A 23,536-nucleotide genomic window follows, 5' to 3' on the forward strand; every position below is an offset into this window, starting at 1 on the left:
AGTGACAGTTTTTATTAATAGTTTGGGGCTAATGTGTGATAGCGTGACTCCAGCTTTCCATACTAGCTCGTTTACCCTGCTCTCTCAACACCCCGGGCCCTAATTATCGAGCTGACGATCTGACATCCGACCACTAAAAACAGAGACGACACGTTGACATATTGTCACTTCCGACTTTAGACTGAACCTTCTTTTAAAATCTGAGGTTACGCTGCGTTGCCGCAGACTAGTTCCATCTTGTTTCTCCTACCCCTTAAGCATGTCTGAAAAACAGTGTAGTTTAAAAGGAACACTTCTGTTCATCTGATTCCCAGGTTCCCGGATTTCCCAATGTCAGATTAGATGTATGATTAGATGATCGTGCAGGTCAAGAGTGATTAATCAGTTTTGGAAAACAGCAACTGGACAGCAGACAGAGGTTAGCTTTCACTATGCATTATCAATCCCCCCTCCCTTAAAATGTGGTAGATGTGGATATTTTTCTGTGGGTGGGATCAAGTACACACCGAGTATGAGTCAGACACAGTTCTTTCTGGTATACGAGGGAATTTTAACATGCATGGATCAAAAGGATGCCAGTTTTTGGACCCATCTTCAGGCTGTGTTTCATGTCGGAGAGGAGATACTCCTCTAATCTCAAGGCACAGATCCTCGCCTGGATCACACATGATGTGCCGGTTTCTTGCGAATCAATCGTGCACCACCGCGGCGAACAAAACATTTTGAGGAAAATATCTATTTATCTTTGTGTGTATCTGTATTTGTGTTTAATCCTGTTCTATTCAACCTACACAGGCGTGTGGAGCCGCAGCGAAAATGATCAGCCCCGCTATAGAGCAGCTATGCTGTGGATGACGGTGAACATTCATTGTAAGTGTGATTATGTAAGACAAGTTCTTGCTATTACTAAGACTTGACAGTAATCAAAATAGTGTCCTCCCACAGCACAGCCGCAGCTGAAGCTCTTTTGAAGGCAGTGGCCTACTTTACACAGTCTCTTCTCATATTCTTGATTTAATTTCAGAATGTAATAAGAAAGGCTATGATAACCTCTTCTGACCAGGACAAATGTAGCATGCCCGTTCGAGATTATCTCTCTGGGGCGCAGAGCAGGGGACATCCTTCAAATCAGAAACATGCAAAGAGCATTTTCTGTGCATTCTTCTGGCCCCTGGACTCCTGGGTACACCCTGCAGTCTAGCATTTAACTTTATTTGCCATGGTTGATGTCTGTCAGTGAACCAGCCACAGTTTGTGCCTTTCGTGTATCTGCATTTGCCACGTTTGCAACGATAATTGAATTTCAAGTCACGATGCCAAGCATCAGTTTTTCTTAAAGATAAATACCAGCCACACTCTGAAAACCCCTGTAGGTCATAGACAACACTTACTGCTCTTTTGATTCCTCAAAGACTCTTTTATCTTGCCTGAATGTAAAATAGCTTCTGCCAGGCACAATAAAGAAATGTTACTTGCTTCCCCCAGTCGTGACTCTGTTTCTTAAACCGAACAGAAGCCTGAAGTGACACCTCGAGATGGAGTGCATTCAAAGTATTTACTCTTATCATACAGTATATGTGGAAATGATAACATATACAAAACAACAGCTATTTCCATCAATATAATCTACAGCTTAATTAAGTTGACTGTCGTGTGAAGCACCTGTCAGCCTTGAACAGGTCATTTACATTAGTGCAGAGTCGACATGTTGGCTGTATTTGAACTGATCTAAGCTTTGGCATGCTAACGAAACAATGCTAGCAATTAGCTCCAGAGATGGATGATGCATCCTACAATGCTAACCATGCATCCTCACTTCTGGCAACTGTCTTGATTAAAAGCATCACAAGAACTCGTCTAAAAAAACGTCTTCACTGTGCTGTCCACGGATTAATTCTCGTTCCAGTTGGATAGAAGAGCCTGCAATGCCTTCTAAAGAGAGGTAGGTAAGGTTATTATGGATTTACCTTTAATAAAGGCTGAGCATTAGCCTGTTTAGCTTAGCCACAAACTGAAGCTACCTTTAGACAAGGCTCATAAGGCATATATTAATATAACTGCTTCGTTTGGTTTGGCTAATTGTTTTAATTATTTGCTTAATATGCTTGAAAGTAAATATTAAGGTTCATATATATATATATATATATATATTATATATATATATATATATATATATATATATATATATATATATATATATATATATATATATATATATATATATATTATATATATATATATATATATATTATATATATATTATATATATATATATATATATATATATATATAATATATACATACACATGTGGAATTAGTCCTACACACTGTTTTAGTCGAAATAAAACTCTTTACCTGATTCAATCAAGCTAGCCAAAACTGTAAAAACTGGCTAACACTTAACTTAGCATTGAAAATAGTTCATTTCCGACCAGCTTTCGGCGGCTTTTATGACCAAATTTATTTCACAAAGTTGTTTTGTTTCGCTATGATATAATAATGTCACTGTAAAGCTTACTGTAATACAGTTGGGTCAGTTTCTTTGTCCTATAAATTGATGTAGTGATGGAAAGCCCCCAGAAATTTGGCTAAATGAGACTATGGACGTTGTCAGGGACATTAAACATCACTCACTTGTACCTCTATACTGGCAGACTTCAGTTACAAACTATTCTAACACTAACTTTACAACTTGTAGATTGATCAACTTACAGAAGTGGTGCAGCTTCCGTCATCCGACCCCAATGTAGTATGTTTGTAGCCTAATATCAGCTTTTTACTTATTGCGATTTAATTCATGCTCTGACATGTAAGTATCATAAACATGTATTTGCCACAGAGCTTATTTTCAGTGATATTCGAAAATCCTATTTAAAAAAATCCGATAGGCTTTTTGTCGAGGGAACCAAGATGATGCTTACTTCCAGGTCGGCCCACACAAATATGTCTACATGCCTCTATAGGGTCCATGATTTTTGCAAGGAACTTAAAAACGTCCCCACATCTTTCTTTGCTGGCAGACTGTGATGACGGCTGTACTGAAGTCTATGGGAGATACATGGAGAGACAAACTAAAACCCAAGACCTGCTTCATTTTCATCTCAGCGTCCTGCTGGGCCTGTGAGAGGCCCTTGTCCCGCTGGTTCTTCATTTGTGTTTTGGCGAATTGATGGCGATGCGACACGTTTGTCTTCGTGTATTCCAAGGTGAGTTCCTTTTTAGTTTTATTTTTTAAAGTGGTTAAAGAATCAAAAAATCTGCTGTTTTAATATGAGGTTGTAAAAAAAACTCATTCTGAGGGTTTTTCTGTGACCTCCAGTTGCAGTCAAATAAAACATTCACTAAGATGTCGAAGGATAATATCCCACAGATGCTGCAGAAACATTAAGGCAAGTTTGACACTAAACATGCTCCACAAACTTCCAACAACTTTAAAAAAATTCTCATTAGGAAGTTTCAGTATCAAGCAAAACCCCAACAAAGGCCGGTGCGAGTCATTCCTCTTCCTTATCACAAGGGGAAATTTCCTAGTTGGCAGTCAGCAGTATATTCATGTTTTCCAAGCTCATAAAACATGCATTCTCCACCGCCGTGCATTGAACACGCCCTGCTGAAGAATCACTCCTCAACTTGTTGGTATGCATGGAATTTGCAGGACTGTGACTCCGGATTCTGAAACCAATTATTCAAATAGCTGCCACTGTAACTGGCAGGGCAAGCGTGTCGAGAACAAGGGGGAGAAGCATCTCAGAGATTCATAATAAAAATGTCCCCCCCCCTCCCCCCCGCTGTATGGGAGACTTACTTGTCTGCGCCATTTTCAGATCGAGCCCGGTGTCCTTGGGTTTTTATTTTTTAGATCAGTCATGTGTGGGATAATTCTAAGCTAAGGTACTGCACCGGGATGAATCAAAGTCCATTCTATAGTGTGTGTTTCTGTGCACAGCAAAGCCTTTTCATGCTGTTTCTTTGTTCATGGATGTGGAATGTGACCCCGACATAATGTCCCACCGTGGCTTAATAGTGAATTAGTGATGGGATGGATGGATAAATGGGCTAACCTTTCCATCTCACTTCGGCACGCTGTGATGTGATCAACTGTGCTTATAAGAGAAAATATTTCTTACAAAAAAAATATACAGTTACAGAGTGGACTTTCCAGGAAGTGTCACGACGTTGATTAATTCTCCGCCAGGCCATCCAGTTTCCTGCTCATTTCGCAAACAAGTCACAAAAGCAAGGCACCCCAGTGGTGAGCACGACCGTCCGAGCTATGAAATATGAGAGCGTCGGAAATATCATTTTTCATTCATCCTGTTCTGAATACCTGGCATTTAAAATTCATAGAGCATCTTGTGGCGTATTGTTAGAGTTTTGGTGAGGGATGTCCTTAGGCCACCCCATTAATCTCTATTAAACGGGGGACATGTCAGCCAACTGTGTGCGTGTGTGCGTGGATTTGATGCTGTCTTTTCAGCATCCAGTGTCAGGGTGTTTGGCGGTGCGGTCGCATAAAACTCGGCCTTTCCTTGGTTTTGTTTCTGATTGATTTTTTTAACACCGTCGGTACACGAGACAAAAGAATTTCATGTCGTCGAATAAAGCGCGTTGGCACCACCTGGACGCTGTCAGGCCAAGTCGCTGCATCAGTCACAATGCAAAATGTAATCTCTGATTGCTCAAGCACCAACATCTGCATAATTATTTCACTGTGTGCCCTTCATACCACACAAGTATGTTCCAATTAGTGGTGATATATTGGCTTGACATCTCGTTTAGCGAGGACGGGCAGATTGCAGGGCCCTGATTGAAAGCTTAATGAATGATTCATAATCTGAAATGAAATGGACATTTTCATTTGGGCATCTGCGACAATCGTTAGCAGGACACGTAGCATTTATACACCAGGAGGGAAAAAAACAAACGACCCACGAACGGGGTCGATGTCGACGTGTCGATTGATTGTACCTGTAAATGCCTGTCGATGCTGTCACAATACGAACCAAACTGTGTGCTAATAGAGACTCGTTTTCAGATCTTTTAGTTGCCGTTTGAATTTGAATTTCCCCGCCTTGCATTTAAAGAGTTTCAGACGCTGTTTGATACCTTTGTTCAGCTCGACAGCGTTTTTACTGTATCGCGTATTGCTAATTCTCTTCTCTCTGGGTGTGGGAGGAGCGTTTTGAGCAGGAAGGGGATGTTGTCATACGTGAAACAAACAGATGGGACAACAGCTTGACCTACTTCTTCATCTGGACCACTTGGATTAGAAAGAAGGATGACTGGAGGGAAAAGGAGAGCTCGTTTTTGATGTGCTTCAATTCCCTTGGCTTACTGTACTCACCTTATTTTGCTTTCTTTCTTCAGCCAGTTATTCACGTCACGTAAATTAGAGGCCAGACGTTTCTGACTTCGCAGATCAAAACGTGGGTAAAGATGGTGACCAGCCAGAAAATAACAAGACGCCTCCCGTATATTGTCTTCTTTAAGGAGTTAAGATGCCTGATTTGGGTAAAAGATGTGCTTGTCAAAGAGAAATAGAAACCTAGATATTGGAGCAATCCTCCAGGGCTATCCCCGGTTCCTCTGTGTGTTGTGTGCATGGAGCTGCTTGGCATTGTGATAAATGACCTGTGTTTTAAGAAGCCAGAGGGGTCAGCTCTGCCATATCAACCATGACAGCTTTATACCTTAAACCCCTAATGAAAATTGAGCAAATTGGTTGTGTGAGAGGAGGGCTGGGAATCATATTGTGATTAGGAGTCTTTGGTATGCAAAGGTTATTTTCTTAACGCCATTTTTCTGATAGCAAGCCAAGCCGACAGAGTGTATTAATCTGGAAAATATTGACTGCGTGCAGATGGACTGTTTTTAATGGTATTGTCATCATCGGCCTTAGAAAAGGAAGACCTGCATCCTGTCACCTGTGCTGCACTTTGGACTTGAATCATCTCACCATTAGAATACCTCACAACTTAGCCAAATGTGTGGCTATGTTGTGGGCAATGTAGAGCCATTAAGCTGCAGTTCACATCTGTATCCACTGTTGCATATTTTTTATTTTTTTTTTAAAGAAAGAGAAAAACACTCTACCCTTGTATTTGTGCTTTCATTCAGGAGGCCCCTTGACGCTGATTGCAATGTGCATGTGATTTAATTGCGTAGGTCAAACTGTATGCGCCTCTGGATTGAAATACAGCTGCAGACGATGACTTGAAAGGCTTTCAGATTTTTTTTTTTCCACATGTGGAGAGCAGTCCCCCCCGCAGCCTATTCTGTTCACTTCCCACGCCTCTTTAACAGTACCATGAATTGTGTTGCAAACCATTGCAATAATTGCCTGTTTTCTTTTTTTTTTTTTGTTGGACCTTGTGGGCCGCAGGAGAATGTAATCCTCGCACACGGAGACGTGAATAGAAAAAAAAAATGTGTGTACTCTGCCTAGGGGAAATTCAGGTAATGGGGCTAATGTACACATGTCAGCGGGTGCAGATATCCGGCGGCTCTGCTGCAGACTGCTGCTGCCTCGCTCGGTCCAGCACCATGGACAGCGAACGGGCTTTCCAGCGTGAACTCTCCCGCTGTCCATGGTGCTGAAACTCTGCTGCGTCTCTCCACAATCGTAGGATATCACAGGAGAGCGTTAAGAGGATAATCATGACGGCTATAGATATACATCCTTTCTCAGTTCCAATGTAAAGAACTTTTCCTGGGGAGGGGGTCCCAATAAACAGAGCGACAGAGGAAACTGTGAAGTCAGGTCCAGGCACCTCTCTGGGTGTCTGGACCTGACTTCACACTGTCCTCTGTTGCTCTGTATATTAGACCACTAAATAAAATAAATAAATGAATAAAAAACAAGTAGATTCTGAATATTTGTTCTTTGCTGATCCCTAAGTGGGAATCCTCCTGTCATCCTCGGGTTGAGACTGACTTCTACTACAATGTCTCATCATGCCCAAGGGCACGTCGGCAGGTACGGGCTGCACGGGGAATGAAAGCCCAGCCTGGTGTGGAAACACGCTCTCCATCCCCGAGGAAACGCATTCACAATGAGTGGCTTAAAAAAAACCCAAAACAGCTCTGAGGAGAGTGTGTGGCTTGACTGTTGCATGACGCGCAACATAACAGCTGTACACGTGTATACAGCCCTGTATAGATTTTAACTGGGCCGCTCCGTGCGCGTCTGAAGCGTCGTCTGCTGCCTATAACATTAAAGCTCAGTAAATCAGCCGCTGGCTGTCAAGCCGCTGATGAGTCTGCCCCGCATAAAGCCTATGCAGCCTTTCCACCAGGCTGTTGTATCCCTCTCCTCCTCCCCTCCCTCGTTTCCTCTCCTCCTCCTCCTCCTCCACATTCAGTGCTCCCTCTTGCGCGCACGGTGAGCAGCAGCAGCGGCTTCAGCGCTTCTCTGACGCACCGTCGGCGATGAGCATCCCAGTCCCACGGGCTGTCAAGGCAGACTCTCTCGACATCTCCCCGTCGGACTGCTGCGGCCAAGCTTTCGATATCAGATCCGTTTAGATTTGATCTGTCTTCCGTATCGCGTCCCCCGTCTCGTAATTCGTCAGATTCGGCGCTGCGTTTGGCCGGGATGCCCACAGTTGCCATCTCTTTGGCTGGGAATTTACTTCGGAGGTGATTTATTTTTTATTTTTTTTTTGCATCTGCAACAACTGTCAGCGAAAGTGATTGATTCTTGTCCGCACTGAGAGGGTGCCTTCTTGTGTTTCGGGGGCATCCTTCGGGACATTCTTGTGCTTCTAGAAGTGGTGAAGTCAAATGAAAGGTGAAGAGGGGGGTTGAATTAGAGGGGCTGTTTTGAGAGGAGATCGTTTGGGTGACGGACACCGAGAGGCACTAGCTCTGCGCCGCGAATCTCTGCGCCCTTGGAATATTCTCATTCAGTCGCTGTTATAGAGTAGAATTTTTATTTTTTTTTCTCTCAGTTCGCGGTCATAATCTGTACGACCAGTCTGCTCACTGCAGGGGCTGCTGCGGCTCTCGCGTCTGCTCTGTTTTGAAATACGATTTCCTTGACGGGCGGGCGTCTGAGCATCCCGGACGAGCCCGAATTTGCGATGCCCAAACAGTGAGGGGTTTCGGCGGGATCTCGTTTGGTCACCCCTGCACGGTCGCATGGCTCCAGCCCGGAGGGACTGCAGCGGCTGGGAGATGCTCCTCCCGACGGGATGCCTGCTCCTCTCTGTTTTGCTATTTCACCCTGCCCTGGCCAAGGTGTGCAACGACCGCACCAAGCACGGACAGGACAACAGCTGGTTCGCCAGGGACGGGGAAAACTTGCCCATCATGGTTCTTATGCCCATGAACGAGTCGGCCCTGATGAGCAGCATCAGCCAGGGGATCGAGCCGGCGGTGCAACTGGCCATCCAGCACATACGGGAGTCCAGGAAGTACTCATTCTCGCTCATCACCAAAATCTACGACACCGAGGTAAACACGCAGAATAACCCCCCCGCCCCCCCCCCCATTTAAGCTGCACGCTGAGTGTTTTAAAACAGTTGTACACGGCTGAGGCTGAGCGTGTGTATGCCCGCGCGCGTGTACATGTCACGTGCACGTGTGTGCAGCGCGCGCATCGGCCCGCACTCTCCACACATTGTGAGTCCGAGGGCGAAACGCTGGTGTGTCCTGTAATTGGTGTGTGTGTGCATGCGTGTGTGTGTGTGCGCGCGCGGGGGGGGGGGGGGGGGGGGGCATGTCGTGCACCCACCAAAATGACAAACACAGTTGTTGGTGCCTGTGCCCGCAGCTCACAGTGCATTTAAATGTAACCTGGCATCAAGAGGCGCCGCATCACCCGGGCACCATGGAGGCACTCGCTCCTGCTCTCCCCGCGCTGGACGGTTTGATAGTTACCGCAATCTCAGGATGAAAACACAATGACAAGACTGATGTCATTCAGCGCTAGTCACCCAGTCGGAATATGTAATCAAACGCTGTTTTTTTTTTTTTTTGCAATCGTCGCTTTGTAAGATCTGTATGGTTGTGCGCTATAACGCGTTTTAAGTCACGAATTAATATTTTATTATTGTTTTTTTGTTTTGTTTTTTTGGAACGATTTAAAGGGTTGTTCTCATAGTGCCTGAAGATGGCGGTAATTGGATGTAGCTACGATTCTACTTATGGCTCTTTGCAACCCCCCACCCCGAAGGGAGCTGCATCTCATAAGCGTCCAAACTCCAAATCAACATCTGATTATTTGATAACGCTCACAACAATAGTTTAACCCCCACCAGCTGAAGTTCCCCTTGAAGCTGAGTGGTCGCTAAATGTCTGCAAGCTTCCAGGATGAACGGTTGTCCCTCATTTGAGTTATTGGAATCAGTCAACAGCACTTTAATTGGCCTTCTGAGGCTTTAAGTGAGCTGCATGCTTTGGAGGACATGGAGGCGCAGTTGCCTGTTTAAAGCTGCTGCATCATATGGTTGCCATGCCAACATGTAAGGATGTTGATAGTGTCAAAATACAACAGAAAGATAAATCTATTAAACCAAAGTTAATAACTGCATTTATCATTTAGCTTGATTTGTCACATCCGCCTCAGCAGTGGTCTTCTTGGTTTGTCCTGTATCTGCAAAGGTGTGTCTGTGTGAAAGCACACACACATCTCTCTGTTGACAGAGGTAAGCCCTCTCTGGCGGCATGCGCTCAGACCATGGGATTAATATGCTCTTATGAGAGTTATGATTTTTTTCCCCCTTCTATTCCCCGTGAGAGAAAGATGAGCTGCAAGCAAGAGGTCAGTGGGCCAGCCTGCCATCCGCTCGCTGGGACTTGTCTGATGGTGATGCCCGCTTTCTAATACTGGCAATCAATGGGAACTCATGAGAACAGTGTTATTTGATGACTTTGTGGTCATAGGCTAAACTCTCCTACACCGTGGCACCGCCAGTCCCATGGTATTTGACCAGCTCAAAATACGAGCTCTGATTTTTTCAGTGCACTGCACCGAACGCTTACTTGGTTTTGCCCAGTGGCCAGATGCTCGCTAATTAGAATATATATAGTCAACACCGATACTTTTCATTTCTCCTACAGAGTGCTGCAGGGGTGAAGTATTTATAAGCAAACCCGAAAGTTAGCGTCACCCTGGTAAACAAGCTCTTTGGCAAAACACAAGTTTATGACATTTACATGTTTTGCTCAGTGAGATAATCTCCTTAGACTCGTAAATGTAATCACCAGAAATAAAAATCTAATGTCAGGCTTACGTCGTCGTCACATGACTTCACTACCATTATGTGTATTACCATGCTGTAATTTACACACTAACTTTAAACTGATCAATCCACAAGTTAGAGTTAAAATACTTTGCAACTAAAGTTTGGCTGTAAAGACGAGGCTAGACAAGTCTCTGTACGATTGTTGTGACGTTTAATGCCTCCGACGTCCTCTGACAGGTTTTATGTGGTGCAACAAAACATGAAAATCTCCTAAGATTATGTAATCCAAAGACCTTATTTCAGGCATTAAACCAAAAACCCATTAAAAAAAATCCAATGATTTAGAGGCGAGGGAACGAGAAGTGCAAACATGCTAACTTATTTCCAGGTTTTTTGGACTCACTCCTGCAGCAGTCTATAAGTGGCAGACCTCGTAGACATGGATTCCGTACTAGATTAATAGTTTAAATGGAGACGCCTGGTAGGTCTGGCTTTAATAACTCTGAAAAAGGACCCTGCCAGCAACTTAAAGTATATTTACAAGCTGTTGCAAATGGTCTAGCACATCCTGCCATGGTTAAAGTCAACAGGGGACCACAGAGAACACTGTGAAGTGCAAAAGGCAATATATTACTGCAACATAATATTGTCGTTTACGGGGGATGATGAAGAAAGTCGGAGACTTTAGTGGGAGAAACATGATTTCAATAACATCTTAAGATATGAAAAACTATTATTGTTTGTTCATATCAGACGAAATGGTCTGGAGTGTGTCTCAGCACTTACAGGTGGCTCAGACCTTTGCCCAGGACAGGGTTATTGCTGAAGTGTTGACTATATTGCTTTTGGAGCCTTTGACATGTTTATAGAAGCAATAATGTGAAGTGAGTGATGGCTGTGCTTTAAGCAATTTACCATACATGTGCTCATTATTGCGTTCATTGACCTATAATCTTTTACTTACACACAAATAAAAGTTGTGAACATGGACACATACACACACCACACACATCTGCACGGCTCCCTCACATACCACATGCTTATGTCAGAAAACAATACATGCATCAGTGCGTCTGCTGCAGCTAGCAGTGGGCCAAGTGTGTGCCTGTGCTGTGTTTGTACACATGTGTGTGTGTGTACGTGTGTGAGCACTGGGATTTAGCCTGGCAGATGTAAGTAATCAGTCCCTGAGCAGAGGCTCTTTATCCCTTTATCCCCTGTCGGTGGAGCCATGGGTAGACAGGGCAGGCCCAGTCCATCCCCTTGTGGTGCGGAGCTGGGTGGTGGTGCTGATGATGGGATGTGAGGCACTGGGGGGCTGTCCCACAGTAACAGGCCCAAGAGCTGAGGCTGTGCTGCAACAATGAGGTAGTTAGTTGTTGAAGGTTTGGAAAAGCAGTTAGTAGAAGTTGAGAAGATGTCCTGACGTGGAGAGACTCGGTATGAGATCTGGGCTGGTGTGGAACCAGTTTGATCAGGCAAAAGCTAGACTCCTAATATGTTTCAGTTACATTGGCATTGTAGCAGGCTGAGGCGGTTGCAGAAGAGAATACATCTTTGCTTTAACACCAGAGCATTGCAGGTAGAAAAGAAGAAGGATGGATTATATCAACTGGGAGGCTTAGCACTGGAGCTGGAGCTGGAGCCTCCACCGCAGCTGTAGATGTGGGAGTGTGGGTTTTAGTGTAACCGAGGACTGATACTGTAACTCTGCAGGCTTAGCTGATCAAAGCTTTGGGGAGGACAGGAAGCACTGGAAGAGGATGGAAGGGAGACTTTGGGCAGCGAGAGCGTTCGAGGCTAAGCTACGCTAGTTCACCGGCTTATAGGATGTGTGACGGGTCCTTGAGAGGAGCCACTCAGGAAAGATCACTTTTTTGGCAGAATAGTTTACAATGTGTTTTGAACTGGTGGTTTTGAACTTACTGCTGTGGTATGTAAAGTATGCACAATGTGACTGCAATATTTAAAAGAGTGTTCAATGCGATTAAATGAAACATATGAACTAGGATATCTGCGAAAGTGGTCAGATCTTTACTACTTTTTTTGCTAAAGGTTTTCTAGTCTTACGTACTGTTAGCACAGCACAGTAAGAGTCAGACTTGTTATGAGAACTGGTCTGTTAAAGGACAGTTTTACAATAACTGAGATACATCTTTGTCACAGATTGAGAAAAACTCAAAAGCTAGGGGTGCAGAAACTATTTCCGGTGGAGGGCCAACATTTAAACTTAATGGTTGGCGGCGGGCCAAAGGAAAACACCTATTGTGTTCTATTGTATTGCAAAATTGGTCCCAATTGGACAGCCCTGCTTAAAACCTTTTTTGACAAAACCATTTGTCAGGACACATTAAATAACCTTGTCAATTTATCATCCATATCTTATCAATATATGTATATGGTCTTGATCATTTTGGCTGACTTTGATATTGCCCGTGCAGTTTTTATTAACAGAGCGCGAAAGTCCATTTCATGTATCGTTCTGGTTGTGTGGTTTTATTTTATGTACGTCTCAATTATTTAGGATATTTCAATCTATATATATTTGATAGAATATACTTAATACTTAACACTTCTTTCAAAGGGTGTTATGCTTTTATATCACCGTGACATCAGTTGCATAAAATGGTCTTTAAAGGACAATAACACCATTTATCAGCACTATTTCTGGGACAAAATACCATCCAACAGACGTAGTTACTGTGGCAGGCCTAGTTGTGGTAATGTTAAAATGCGGTAAAATGCTCTACCTTTAACCAGACACAGCCACTTATACACTGAGTTTTGAATTCGGCAAGGTCCTTTATCTACGCTCGGATGGTTGTTAGAGTTTGAATGCAAAATGACAGCTCTACCACCTATACATCCGCAGTAATCCAACACTCCTTGTCAGTTGTGGGAAATGTATCTGTGAAGGAAAGAAGTAAAGAGTCTCATCTAAGGTGAAGAGAAATCAGATATCATGTCTTGGAATCTTATTTTCTGCGATCATTTTGAAAAGAGCAGTCTGCTCTTCTTGGAAGAAAACTTAAATCTACTTCACGTACTTTTAGTGAATGTTCACCTGTGCTATCATGTTTCTTGTATTGTAGCAGCCAGAAGAATGAACACATGTATTTTTAAAGGTAAATCAATATGGCCACAAAGACACAGAGTCTGCAGTTGGAGATGCTGATCTTGTCCATGTACAGTACACCAGATACTGTTTGCAGATGGGTATTTATAGTATATGACTGTCCATCCATGCAGTTATATGGCCCTCCTGAGACTATGTTAGCAGTGACCTATGTTTAGAGATACTGCACAAAGATAGGAGTTGCTTCTCCTGCTCCACTACGAGGACTAGATGCAACACGTCACATTGGTGCACATGTTGGCAAGCCTGAAACCGCTGTACAGTGCACTTGTTCACAGAGGGAAGAACACCCCCCTGAGCGAATAAAAGGCATTCTGTCATTTTGTCAGAATAAGTTAGGTTCGTGGCGAATAGGCATTAACATAATGGAGGTCAGGATGCTGCTAAGCATAGGTCTTAAGTCAAAGCGAGCTGGTTCAGGGCTGTTGGTTCTTTTTAGCGTCTAAGGGGAATTTGTTTTAGCAAAGTGCCATTTGCTTGTAGTGTAAGTCTGATATATATTTATTCAGAAAGTGCCCTTTACTGATCTTACTGATTCACACGCTGTAACTCACCTTTGAGCTTTTGTGTAAAACCATCTGACACGGGGCCAAATGAAGCAGCGCCTTTGGACGTCTTATATGTCAGGGTCTCATACTGTACTGCCACGTATTATCTAAATATCTGACAACTTTTCTGCACCGAGGCGGTGACCCAGGGGTTCAACAAAGATTGCCTGTCACTTGTTCCTAGGAGAGGGCGAATATTCAGGGATTGTAAGGGAAAGCAGCCCGTGACAGCCTCGGGTACTCTCTCGGCATACAAAAAGTGCTGAGTGTGGCTGTATCCACTGACCTGACACAGATAGTGGGGATCAATGTGCAGCAGCCCTCCTCATAGAACGAACAGGATCTCAGGGGAGAATCGGACAGAGAGGTGAGAGAGAATGAGATGTGTAGGACTATGCGATGGAGATCCCGAAATAGGATTATATCACCAGGAAGAGGAAATGGCCAACCTCTTAATTCTTATTGGATCATAATGTAATGCCATTTACGTTGTTTCTCCGAGGCTACATCGTTTAATGGCTGTGTGGAAAAGAAGCAATTATTGCATGCAATGAGGTATGCACATTAGATCTGTAAAAGGCTTCCAAGATCTTGTGTTGTTTTTCAATGATATCATTTTACAGGTCATGAGAATGTTGTTTTAGTATTATTTTAATGTTTTGTGTTTGCACTGATTCAGGCGAAATTAGATAAACATGGGTCACCGTTTAATGAAGCCACTAAATTTGAAAACTAATTGCTGACCTTTGTCTGAGTCATGCCGCCAGTGGCCTGAAGGGCTTGAGCAAGACAATCACAAATGTGAACTTTCCTGATAAAAGAGGCTTTTAATGTGCCCTGAAGCTGTCGCTACAACAGATACTGTGACACACAAGCACGCACACATAGCACGGCACATAAATAGAAGTGTGCTCACACACATACTGCATGTTTTTATGCAGTCACACTGCATACACAGACCTCTCTCCTCCCTTCACACACTCACATACACACATGGCACATACACTCCCACATATGGTCATGGCGGTTTTCAGTCGGCGCCCCTGCAGCACTGCCCGAGGTCGGGACAGTGTGGTCATTTGAGCAGTTCGACATGGAGTGTTGTTCATTTCCAAAAAAACTGAATCAATTTGAAATATATCTAAAGTTTCCTTTTGTAAATAGGAAATGGAAGGTGCAAAATTAGCATGAAAGGCAGCAAAATAGATCTGATCCAAGATTCTTTCTTTCTTTCTTTCTTTCTTTCTTTCTTTCTTTCTCTCTACACACAGTAGATGTCCTGGGCTTTGTGCATTTTCACGTTTGTCAGATTGAATACTCAGGTTAGAGTCCATCATTTCCTGTCTACCAAAGCCTTAACCGCAATGGACCTGACCTCTTGACCGCTATTTACTGTTCAACCTGGAGGTTCTTCCTGAAGCTTAAAAAGAGAAATAAGTCAAGTTTGACTGCTCGTATTCTCTTGGTACATTACTCCACACTGACCACAGGGCAACATCTTCTTTCTAATAACAATGTTTTATTTGATATATAATAATGGCGTTCCGAGCAGTAAAATTCAATATGCGAGTTCAAATGTGTAAGAGACATTAGCCTTCTAGCTTTCTCCTACCTTGAGTTTTCCTCGAGTAGATTACAGTATGTTTTACTGAACCTCATGTATGTTGCTAATTTGAAAGAGCACGAGAGAGTGTTGGGCATTATCTCTCGTATGTGTAGTCACCCCGCAGGGCCTGATTTGCAGCCCAAGTCAAGGGCTAATTGAATGAGAGAGGCAATGGCTGAATTCAATTTCAGAAGCACCTTAAGCAAGTCCCGCTGGTTGCTTGCAAAGTCAAAATGTGTGTTTGTACATGGGTGCAGCTGGAGGTTGAGAAAGGATGGGAAATATTCTGTACCCTGGATGTGTGGGCAGAGGGACTTATTTGAATATCTCAGAGGCTGGTGAATGTGATTCTTCCAGATGGACCCAATCACCCCACACTGATATTGTTGTAATTCACTGGAGCCTCCTGTTAAAATTCAGCACAGCTAGAATGCTGTTAAGAGTTTCACTGTCATTACTGCACATGTTTTTTTTTTTTTTTTTTTTACCATCTGCCTGTCGACGTAGCTTTTCTGTACTGGTAAACCTGCCTGAGTGCAACTGGCTGGAATATAATTCAGCTCTTTTTTTTTCCCATTGAAGAAAATAATATACGGTAAAGTGCCCTGTTGTCAACACAGACTCATGCAGTGGACTGTACTCTGGTCAGTACCATCACTTAGGAGTAGGGCTTAAAATAATAACGCTATATCCCCATACATAATATAGACAGGGCAATATTTTTAAATCTCCTCAAAAGCACCTCATACATGTCAAATCCATATATTAACAGACTTATATTTTTTATAGATAATCAGGAGTAATGTCGTTTAATGACTTAACGGGTAGAAAATCAGTCTGGTGAGTTCAGAAAATCCCATCACACATGACAACACTGACATCACAGTATGAATATATCTAAGATCACAGACGATCTATAATCACTCACACATTGTCCATTGTCCCTCCTGAAAAGATGAATACAGTTTCTAAAACTCTACATATGTTTGCCCTGAATTCAATGCATCTTGATTACAACCACGCATCAAGGTCTTGCAGAAAACAAACTTTAATGAATTCAGTTTGTGATAATCAATTAGGTTTCAAATGAATTTGTCATTGTCAGATTTTAATCTTCCTTTCTTCGTGTCGTCCTATTGTGTTTTCCCAGCAGATGCTATGATGAGACATCTGTCAGCATGCCCCCTCCTTGTCTTGTTCTTTCTTTTCACTAAGACTCTCCCGTCATTGAGATGCACAATGATGACTCCAAAAAGTGGCGAGGCAGGCATCTGGCTGCCATTAGCATTAAACAAACAGTTACTCTCTGATTCACATGGCTGTACTGCGGTGGTGAGAGGAGGGACACCCACTGGGAAATCACCCAGGAGACAGGAACTGTGGTGGGAGGATGGATGGGGAGGTGTGGGAGGCAGAAAATTGGGACTTTCGGAGGACCAGATTGGGGAAGGTGTAGAGTTGAGAGGTGGAGTGTGACGCAGATGCACACCGAAAATGCCACTTTAAAGTAGCGATAGATAATAGCTGGGATGAGGATGAAAATCTCCCATCTTCATTCAGTGCTGCTGAAAATACTGACAAGATGGCTGCTGCCATGTTGAGTGCAACACTAAGTCAGTCCGTCTGGCTGCTACTGCTGGTGCATCCGTAAAGCTGCCATTGATCTCCAGCCAAGCCATTTGCACAGACAATTAACACAGCGAATGTTTATCCGCGGCTATAGCTTGTTTCAGTATAAACTACTGGAAAAAAAATCCCTTTTTCTAACTCCCAAATGTGGTGTGAGCATTAGGATTCTTTCACTATTTTTGTTTTGGTCAGTTAATAGTTTCAGAAGGATATCGACAATGTTTTGGTCTTTTTACTGATCTCTGAATCCAGGAAAAGATGTGTTTGTGTGCTCATGTTTAGCAACCCCAAGAGAGGTGCCCTGCTGTTGCATGTCTGGAGAATTTCCATCACTAAAAGGCTGCGCATATGTGTGTGAGCGTGAGTGAGAGACACAGCCAGAGGAGAGAACGAGGTTGAATGTGCGAGATTGGTTGCAAATGTTTAATATCGCTCCCCTTCTAATGTTGTTTGACCTTTCACCTTTCGACAAAGCGGACTCTGAACACATTCCTGCTACGCCAGATGACCTTTTTAAAGGATGACTCGTTCTCTACTCATTATTATACCATAATCCTTCAAATTATACCTTCTCCACTCACTCCATCACTGCCTGTTCCTTTCACTATTCATCACTCCTCCACCCCGTCAAATACAGACACACTCTCCCTCACACACACACACACACACACACACACACACACACACACATGCACGCTCACATTCACCTCTCTGCCTCCCCGTCCCTCTCCCGTGAGTGGACAGAAATGAAAGGATTATGGTGGAAAGGGTGTGCCGTTGTCATTAGAGATTGGACAAGTACTCTGTGCATGCTCCTGTCTGTCGCTCTCAAGGGGGCCCAGCACAGAGCAATAAGCAGAGAGTGTCTGTCCTTGTCAGTCCTGTAATTACATTAAAGCTCATGTAATTCTTGGCCATAAAAAAAAAAAGAGGAGCCACCATCGCTGGCGTCTCAGGAAGGGATGTGTGTGTGTGCATGTAACTTTTAAAGAGGAAGTTGTTTAAACGCTGGTGCTTGCATACGTCCTTGTATGTTTGATTCTGAGGAGCCGCCGACTTGTTGTTTTTGTGCTTGTGCGTATGCATTAGCATGTTTCTGGCAGCATGCAGTGTGTAGATCGTAGTATGTGTGTGCATCCTGTTCCCAGGGGTCAATGGCGCTTAACACTTGTTCCCAGAGGGCAGGGCGGTTGTCATGGCCGCAGCTGTGTGGATGTGTGGAGAGTCAGGCAGGTGCCACAGAAGAATAATGGCCTTTCTTGTTTTATCTCCGTCTTGACATGATGTACAGTACGCCTACGTCCTTACGGCCTTTCTCCACCTCACACCCACCCACAAACACAGACCCACCCGCATGTAAGCAAACATGTATACCTGTGTGACTGGCCAACAGAAGGCATCAGTTCAGAGCTCAATGCCCAAGCTGGTTGAGATAAAAAAAATCACTGTTCACATAATTGGCCCTGTTTTTTGTCTTTGTTGCAATAATCTGAAAACAGATGGTGACCATAGATTTCAAAATCCTTTTTTTGTGCCCAAATGGTGTAGAAGCTTATTCAGACACCCACTTCCACAGCCTTTATATTTGTCAGTTGTGTTCGAGACGAATTCAACATTCATTCATGCACAAAAAATTTTGCATGACATGTCCACCAACAGCCTCAGTAAGAGAATGTTCCAGCAGTATAGACCGCAGTGGACCCCGTAATGGAGGCTTTCCCACTGGTAAAAAGGCAATCATCACACGCGTCCACATTCATAGTCTTTTGTCTCATATGTAGGTTTTTTTTTTTGCCTTGTAGGAACACGACAGTCTCAGAGCTGTACTTCTGTCCTTCTCTAGAAAGTGATGCTCAGCTGAAGGATTATACAATTTCAAGTCACACCGATAAGGACCTTCGTGGAGCACCTGTCGGAAGCACAGCCTTCACAGTTATTACAGTCACAAACTGTTGGATTTAATACATTGAAGCTTCCTTGAGCAATATCTCATGCTTTTTGTGCTCATCCAGCTGCGAGGAAACAAACTGTCACTTCGTGTTTTGCTTTTCGTCTTCCGGTGTGCGTGCCATTTAGATTTTGCGGTCGTCAAACACTGTGATCCTCAGTGCATTTTCCCGTATTTTCCTGCTTTAACTGACTACACACTGACTGTAGTCTGAAAGTGTAACTATTGTGATTTGTTGCTGGTGGTGATCCCCAGCATGCGTCCATGTGGCACACGGCAGCTCTCTGCTCCGGCAGCCTCTGATACACATCAGACCTTTGTCCATTTGCCGCGCGCTCATTGTGGCTACCACTTCCCCATCCGTGATTGCTGGGGGCTGTTAGCGGAAAGCAGTTGGTGAGCCCATTGTGAGCCAAAAGCGATAACAACAGACAGTAGAATCGCAGATGTAACCTACACACACATACACACACAATCCCTGCCACACTCCCTAAGTGCCCATGCACGGTAGCGGTGGTATACACATCTGTCATGCCCATCCAAAGCAGGCAATCATGCCACATGCGATCACAAAAGGCTGCGCAATGATGATAAGGGATCATTTCCAACCAAGCTCTAGCTGCCGTGGCTCAGTTTTAATCTTTGTGTGTGTGTATGTATGTCTGCGTGTGTGCGCGTATGTTTTTTCATGGACAGTAGGATAAATGGATGGCAAAACAGATTAAAATGTGCTTTCTTGTGATGTATCAGTGGAATTGTGTTTTGTCAGTGGAAAAAGAGACAGTAACACCCAAGAGTGGGCTGCATTTTGTGCTGAGCAGTCCCATCTCCATTTGGCAAACAAACACCAATCCATATACATTGCACGCACGCACGCATGCACGCACAAACACACGCACGCACGCACACAAACACACACACTCAATCCATCACACACAGAAGTAGCTTGGCTATCAATGTTGCTCTCAGCTGCTCTACATGATGAAGTAATTTCTCTTTGGTTAATACTTCTATAAACAAACCACGTTACAGGCTATAGAGCAGAAATTGCGGCTGTAAAGAGTACTTAGTGTTACTGAGGCTACATGAGACTACGGCTGATAGATGGGTGGGGTCCTGATTGGAGGGACCTGCGGCTGCCTGTCTAACTAATGAACTGTTACTGTAAGGCAGGAGCCTTTTATTGCCTTCTTTATGGGCAGAAGAGTGAATGACTTAGCCTGCTGTCTCCTTTTACAAGTCAATTTCTTGCTATGCACATATGCACACGCACACACGTAAGCTCATGCAAACGCCTGCATACACAGGGCTGTGTTCCCTCTGAAGGACCGTTATCTCATATGGTGCTTGAATGCGCCGCTTTAAAAAAAAGGGGGAAGAGGAAGGAGATGTGTTGGCTTCATAGAAGAGGAGGCAGAAGAGCGATCAATGAGAGAAAGTGAGAAATGGAGCTCCTCTATAGTCTCAAAACCCCTGTGCATAAAAAACAGGTGAGTGCAGTGTGAACTGTCGTCATCTCAGCACTCACAAGTTGAATTTTGAACCATTGAAGGCAGTGATGGAATAGACATTGGTTGAACTAATCTCCACCTGCCTCTCATTAGACCGCGAGTTTAACATAAGTATGATAGCCTGTGTTGTCCATCTGCATTCGAGGGACCTTCTTACTCCATCTTCAAAGCTCCAAAAATTGTATTACGGTCAGCCCCCACTTGACACGGGGCCAGTTGGTTAATAAATCAGAGGCAGCTAATCTGATGATCAGGCAAGAAACTTGTGCAAATAATGTGTTCACATACAACTCCCATTAGATTCAGGGCCCTATAAATCAAATGTTTTTTGACGTTTGATGTTCATTAACATCAGGCCTATTCTGGTCACAGAATGCATGTGATTGGGTCTTCTGCTGCAGCAGCATGCTCAATAATGTAAAGAATGGTTTTGTTTTAAAAAAAAAAGGCATTTCTAGTGGTGAAGCTGAAAGCTAGAGATGTATTTAATGAATGCCAAATGCTTAGATGTTTTGCTTGAATCTGCATGTTTCATCTAAAAAAGAAAAAAGACCAAAGCTGCCCATTTGTGAACGTTGGCAAATATTACTTGTACAAAACTCCAGGGCGAGGAGCTCCACTTCCTCTGTATTCCCCAGCTTTCCTGTGCACGCCAGTTACAAACCACAGGTGATACCGTGTTTCTTTACTGCGACCTGGCCTTCACATCAATCAGCAGTCTGAAGACATGCCACTGAGGCACTGTCAGCTTAAGCTATTGGGACCATTTCGTCACACTTGCTGCACAAGACCGAATGCAAATTTACAATATGCAGTCACCTTTTCGAATTACAATATCAACACACAGCACATTTGCATTCATTCCACATCTCTTCAGGAGGATGAGTGCGATCATGAAATGCTCACTCTCACCTAGAGTTTTTGTTTTCCTCCTTCTCCTTACAGTCAACTTTGAACACAAGTTGTTAGTAACTAAAACATTTTAGAGACAAGATACTGACATTACCAAATCTGCTTTAAAAAGATAATTAAAAAAAGGGAAATCTAACCTAAGAATCACTTGTGTATGTATGTCATGCTGGGACATAAACGTGTTTTGACTCATCACCTGGGCTTTTCTCTCAGCATCCTGAGAACAAGACTTTTTAAAACATGACATTTTGAAAGTTTTTTTCTGAGTTGCATCATCAATTAACAACCATTTCCCTTGCTTTGATTTCTGAAGAATTCTCGAAATGTGAAATCCGGAAATCTTGGATCGTAATTGACATGTTGAATAGAGACTGGGGGGGATATATTTAGTATAATCTAATAATCCTCATCTCAGACGGTCTTATCTTGGGATAACACCATTTACATGATTTGATGCTCTTACTTTAATGCTGATTTCTTGCCTCCGTCCAAATGCACGACAGTCGTTGCCAGAGCGTGGCTCCTCTGTTCATATAGCCCAACTGTGTGTATTGATTTCATGGCTAAAAAATGGGGGGGATGGCAGAGTGCCGGTTTTATTCTTCCTATTTGGGAAACATCCAAGAACAACTGACGCCACCCTTTTGCCGCTTCTTAAAAATGGGCCGCTTGTTGACAATATGGATCCGACTGCACCTGAATTTCATCACTTACCATCAAGCTAAATCACATTTTCACTACATTTTTTTTTTTTCCATAATGTGATGTTTCATGGCCACAGTGGGGTGCTTTAGGAAGGCACTCCCAGGGTTGTTCACCTCTGCTGCCAAAAGATACTGGCCGCCACTTCTTCTGCCAGCCATCTTTTATTAAACCCTTTCATTATGTTTGATATTCCAAGGTAAAAGACCGTCAGGGGAATGAACGTCACCAGCTGTATTAAGCCACTTCAACACACTATACAAGACAGATAAAGCAATTAAATTGCCAACGTAATGTATACAGTATATTGAGCTCTTGCACTGATAAGACAACGATAGGCAGTTTGTCTCTAAAATAGCGGCCTATGTTTAGGGGAGGAGACACCCGTTTTACTGTATAGCAAGAACATCTCTGCAATGTATCATTCCTTCTTTGCGTACTGTGATGGTTATTCGGCTTTTGTAAGCTTTTATTGCCTCGGTTGTCTGTGAATGATGTGCCAAATGAACGGGAAGCGCTGGTTGGACTGATGACACCCCAAGCTGTGAGAAGAGGCGATGCCTATCATGTTAATTCAATAGAAAGCAGTTGAATAGTGAGTGAAATTTCATTATCCCACGTACACCAGATAATTCCAAGGGCCATCTGGACAGATGGAGGGCATTCCTCCTAAGGCGTATTCATATCAACATTTATATTCACGTAGACGGAGCTATCACAACCTTGCGCCGACGTAATTGTAAACAAGCTGTCTATTGGCCGGCATGGTGTCAGGCTAGCTGTTTTCAATCTGACAGAAAGGACGCCTATAAAAGTCTGCCAACTATGATGTTCTTGGTGTTGCAGTAGTTTAAAGGGTAAACTTTGTGAGCATTAAGCATCTGCCAAACGACCCTAATGCTACATTTAAATGTCCACTACCTGGCAGCGGTTTTAGTTCCATTTTACAGCCTCTTTAAAAGGGAAAATCAACTCTTGTCCACACGGAGCTGCAGTCCATGTTACACTAATTACTACCCTTATTAGTATTCAAGTGGAACATTAGCAATTAGCATAGCCATTAAAACCATAAGGCTCTCCTGTGGGGGAAAATAGAAAAGAAAAACAGAAATGAGGCTAAAATGTATGTTTTAAGCCGTTTTTACATGGCTGTTTCAGTGCAATTGCGTTTCCACCTTTCGGCCTTGGCAGACAAATATGCTAAGGATCCTTTGGCTATGCAGTGTTATCTAATGTATGCAAATTGTGTGGAAAGGGGACATCAATTAGAGTTGGTGGTGTGCACATGCCGTGCACTTATTCATGAGGTTGGTAAACCTGCTAATTGTATGTGCCAGAGACATCCATCATGGGTGCT

The 23,536-nt window shown here is 43.4% G+C and overlaps 1 protein-coding gene across 1 annotated transcript in view; it reads left to right on the forward strand.

Moving 5' to 3' along the window:
* The first annotated feature begins 8,139 nt into the window (after nucleotides 1–8,139).
* Nucleotides 8,140–23,536, forward strand: part of gabbr2 (gamma-aminobutyric acid (GABA) B receptor, 2) — a 194,996-nt gene continuing 179,599 nt past the window's right edge. Inside the window, exon 1 of the mRNA XM_030412068.1 lies at nucleotides 8,140–8,454. Within this exon, the coding sequence (XP_030267928.1) occupies nucleotides 8,140–8,454 (315 nt within the window). The remainder of the gene's footprint in view (nucleotides 8,455–23,536) is intronic.

The sequence above is a fragment of the Sparus aurata genome, chromosome 3 (assembly GCF_900880675.1).
Source record: "Sparus aurata chromosome 3, fSpaAur1.1, whole genome shotgun sequence".
NCBI lineage: Eukaryota > Metazoa > Chordata > Actinopteri > Spariformes > Sparidae > Sparus > Sparus aurata.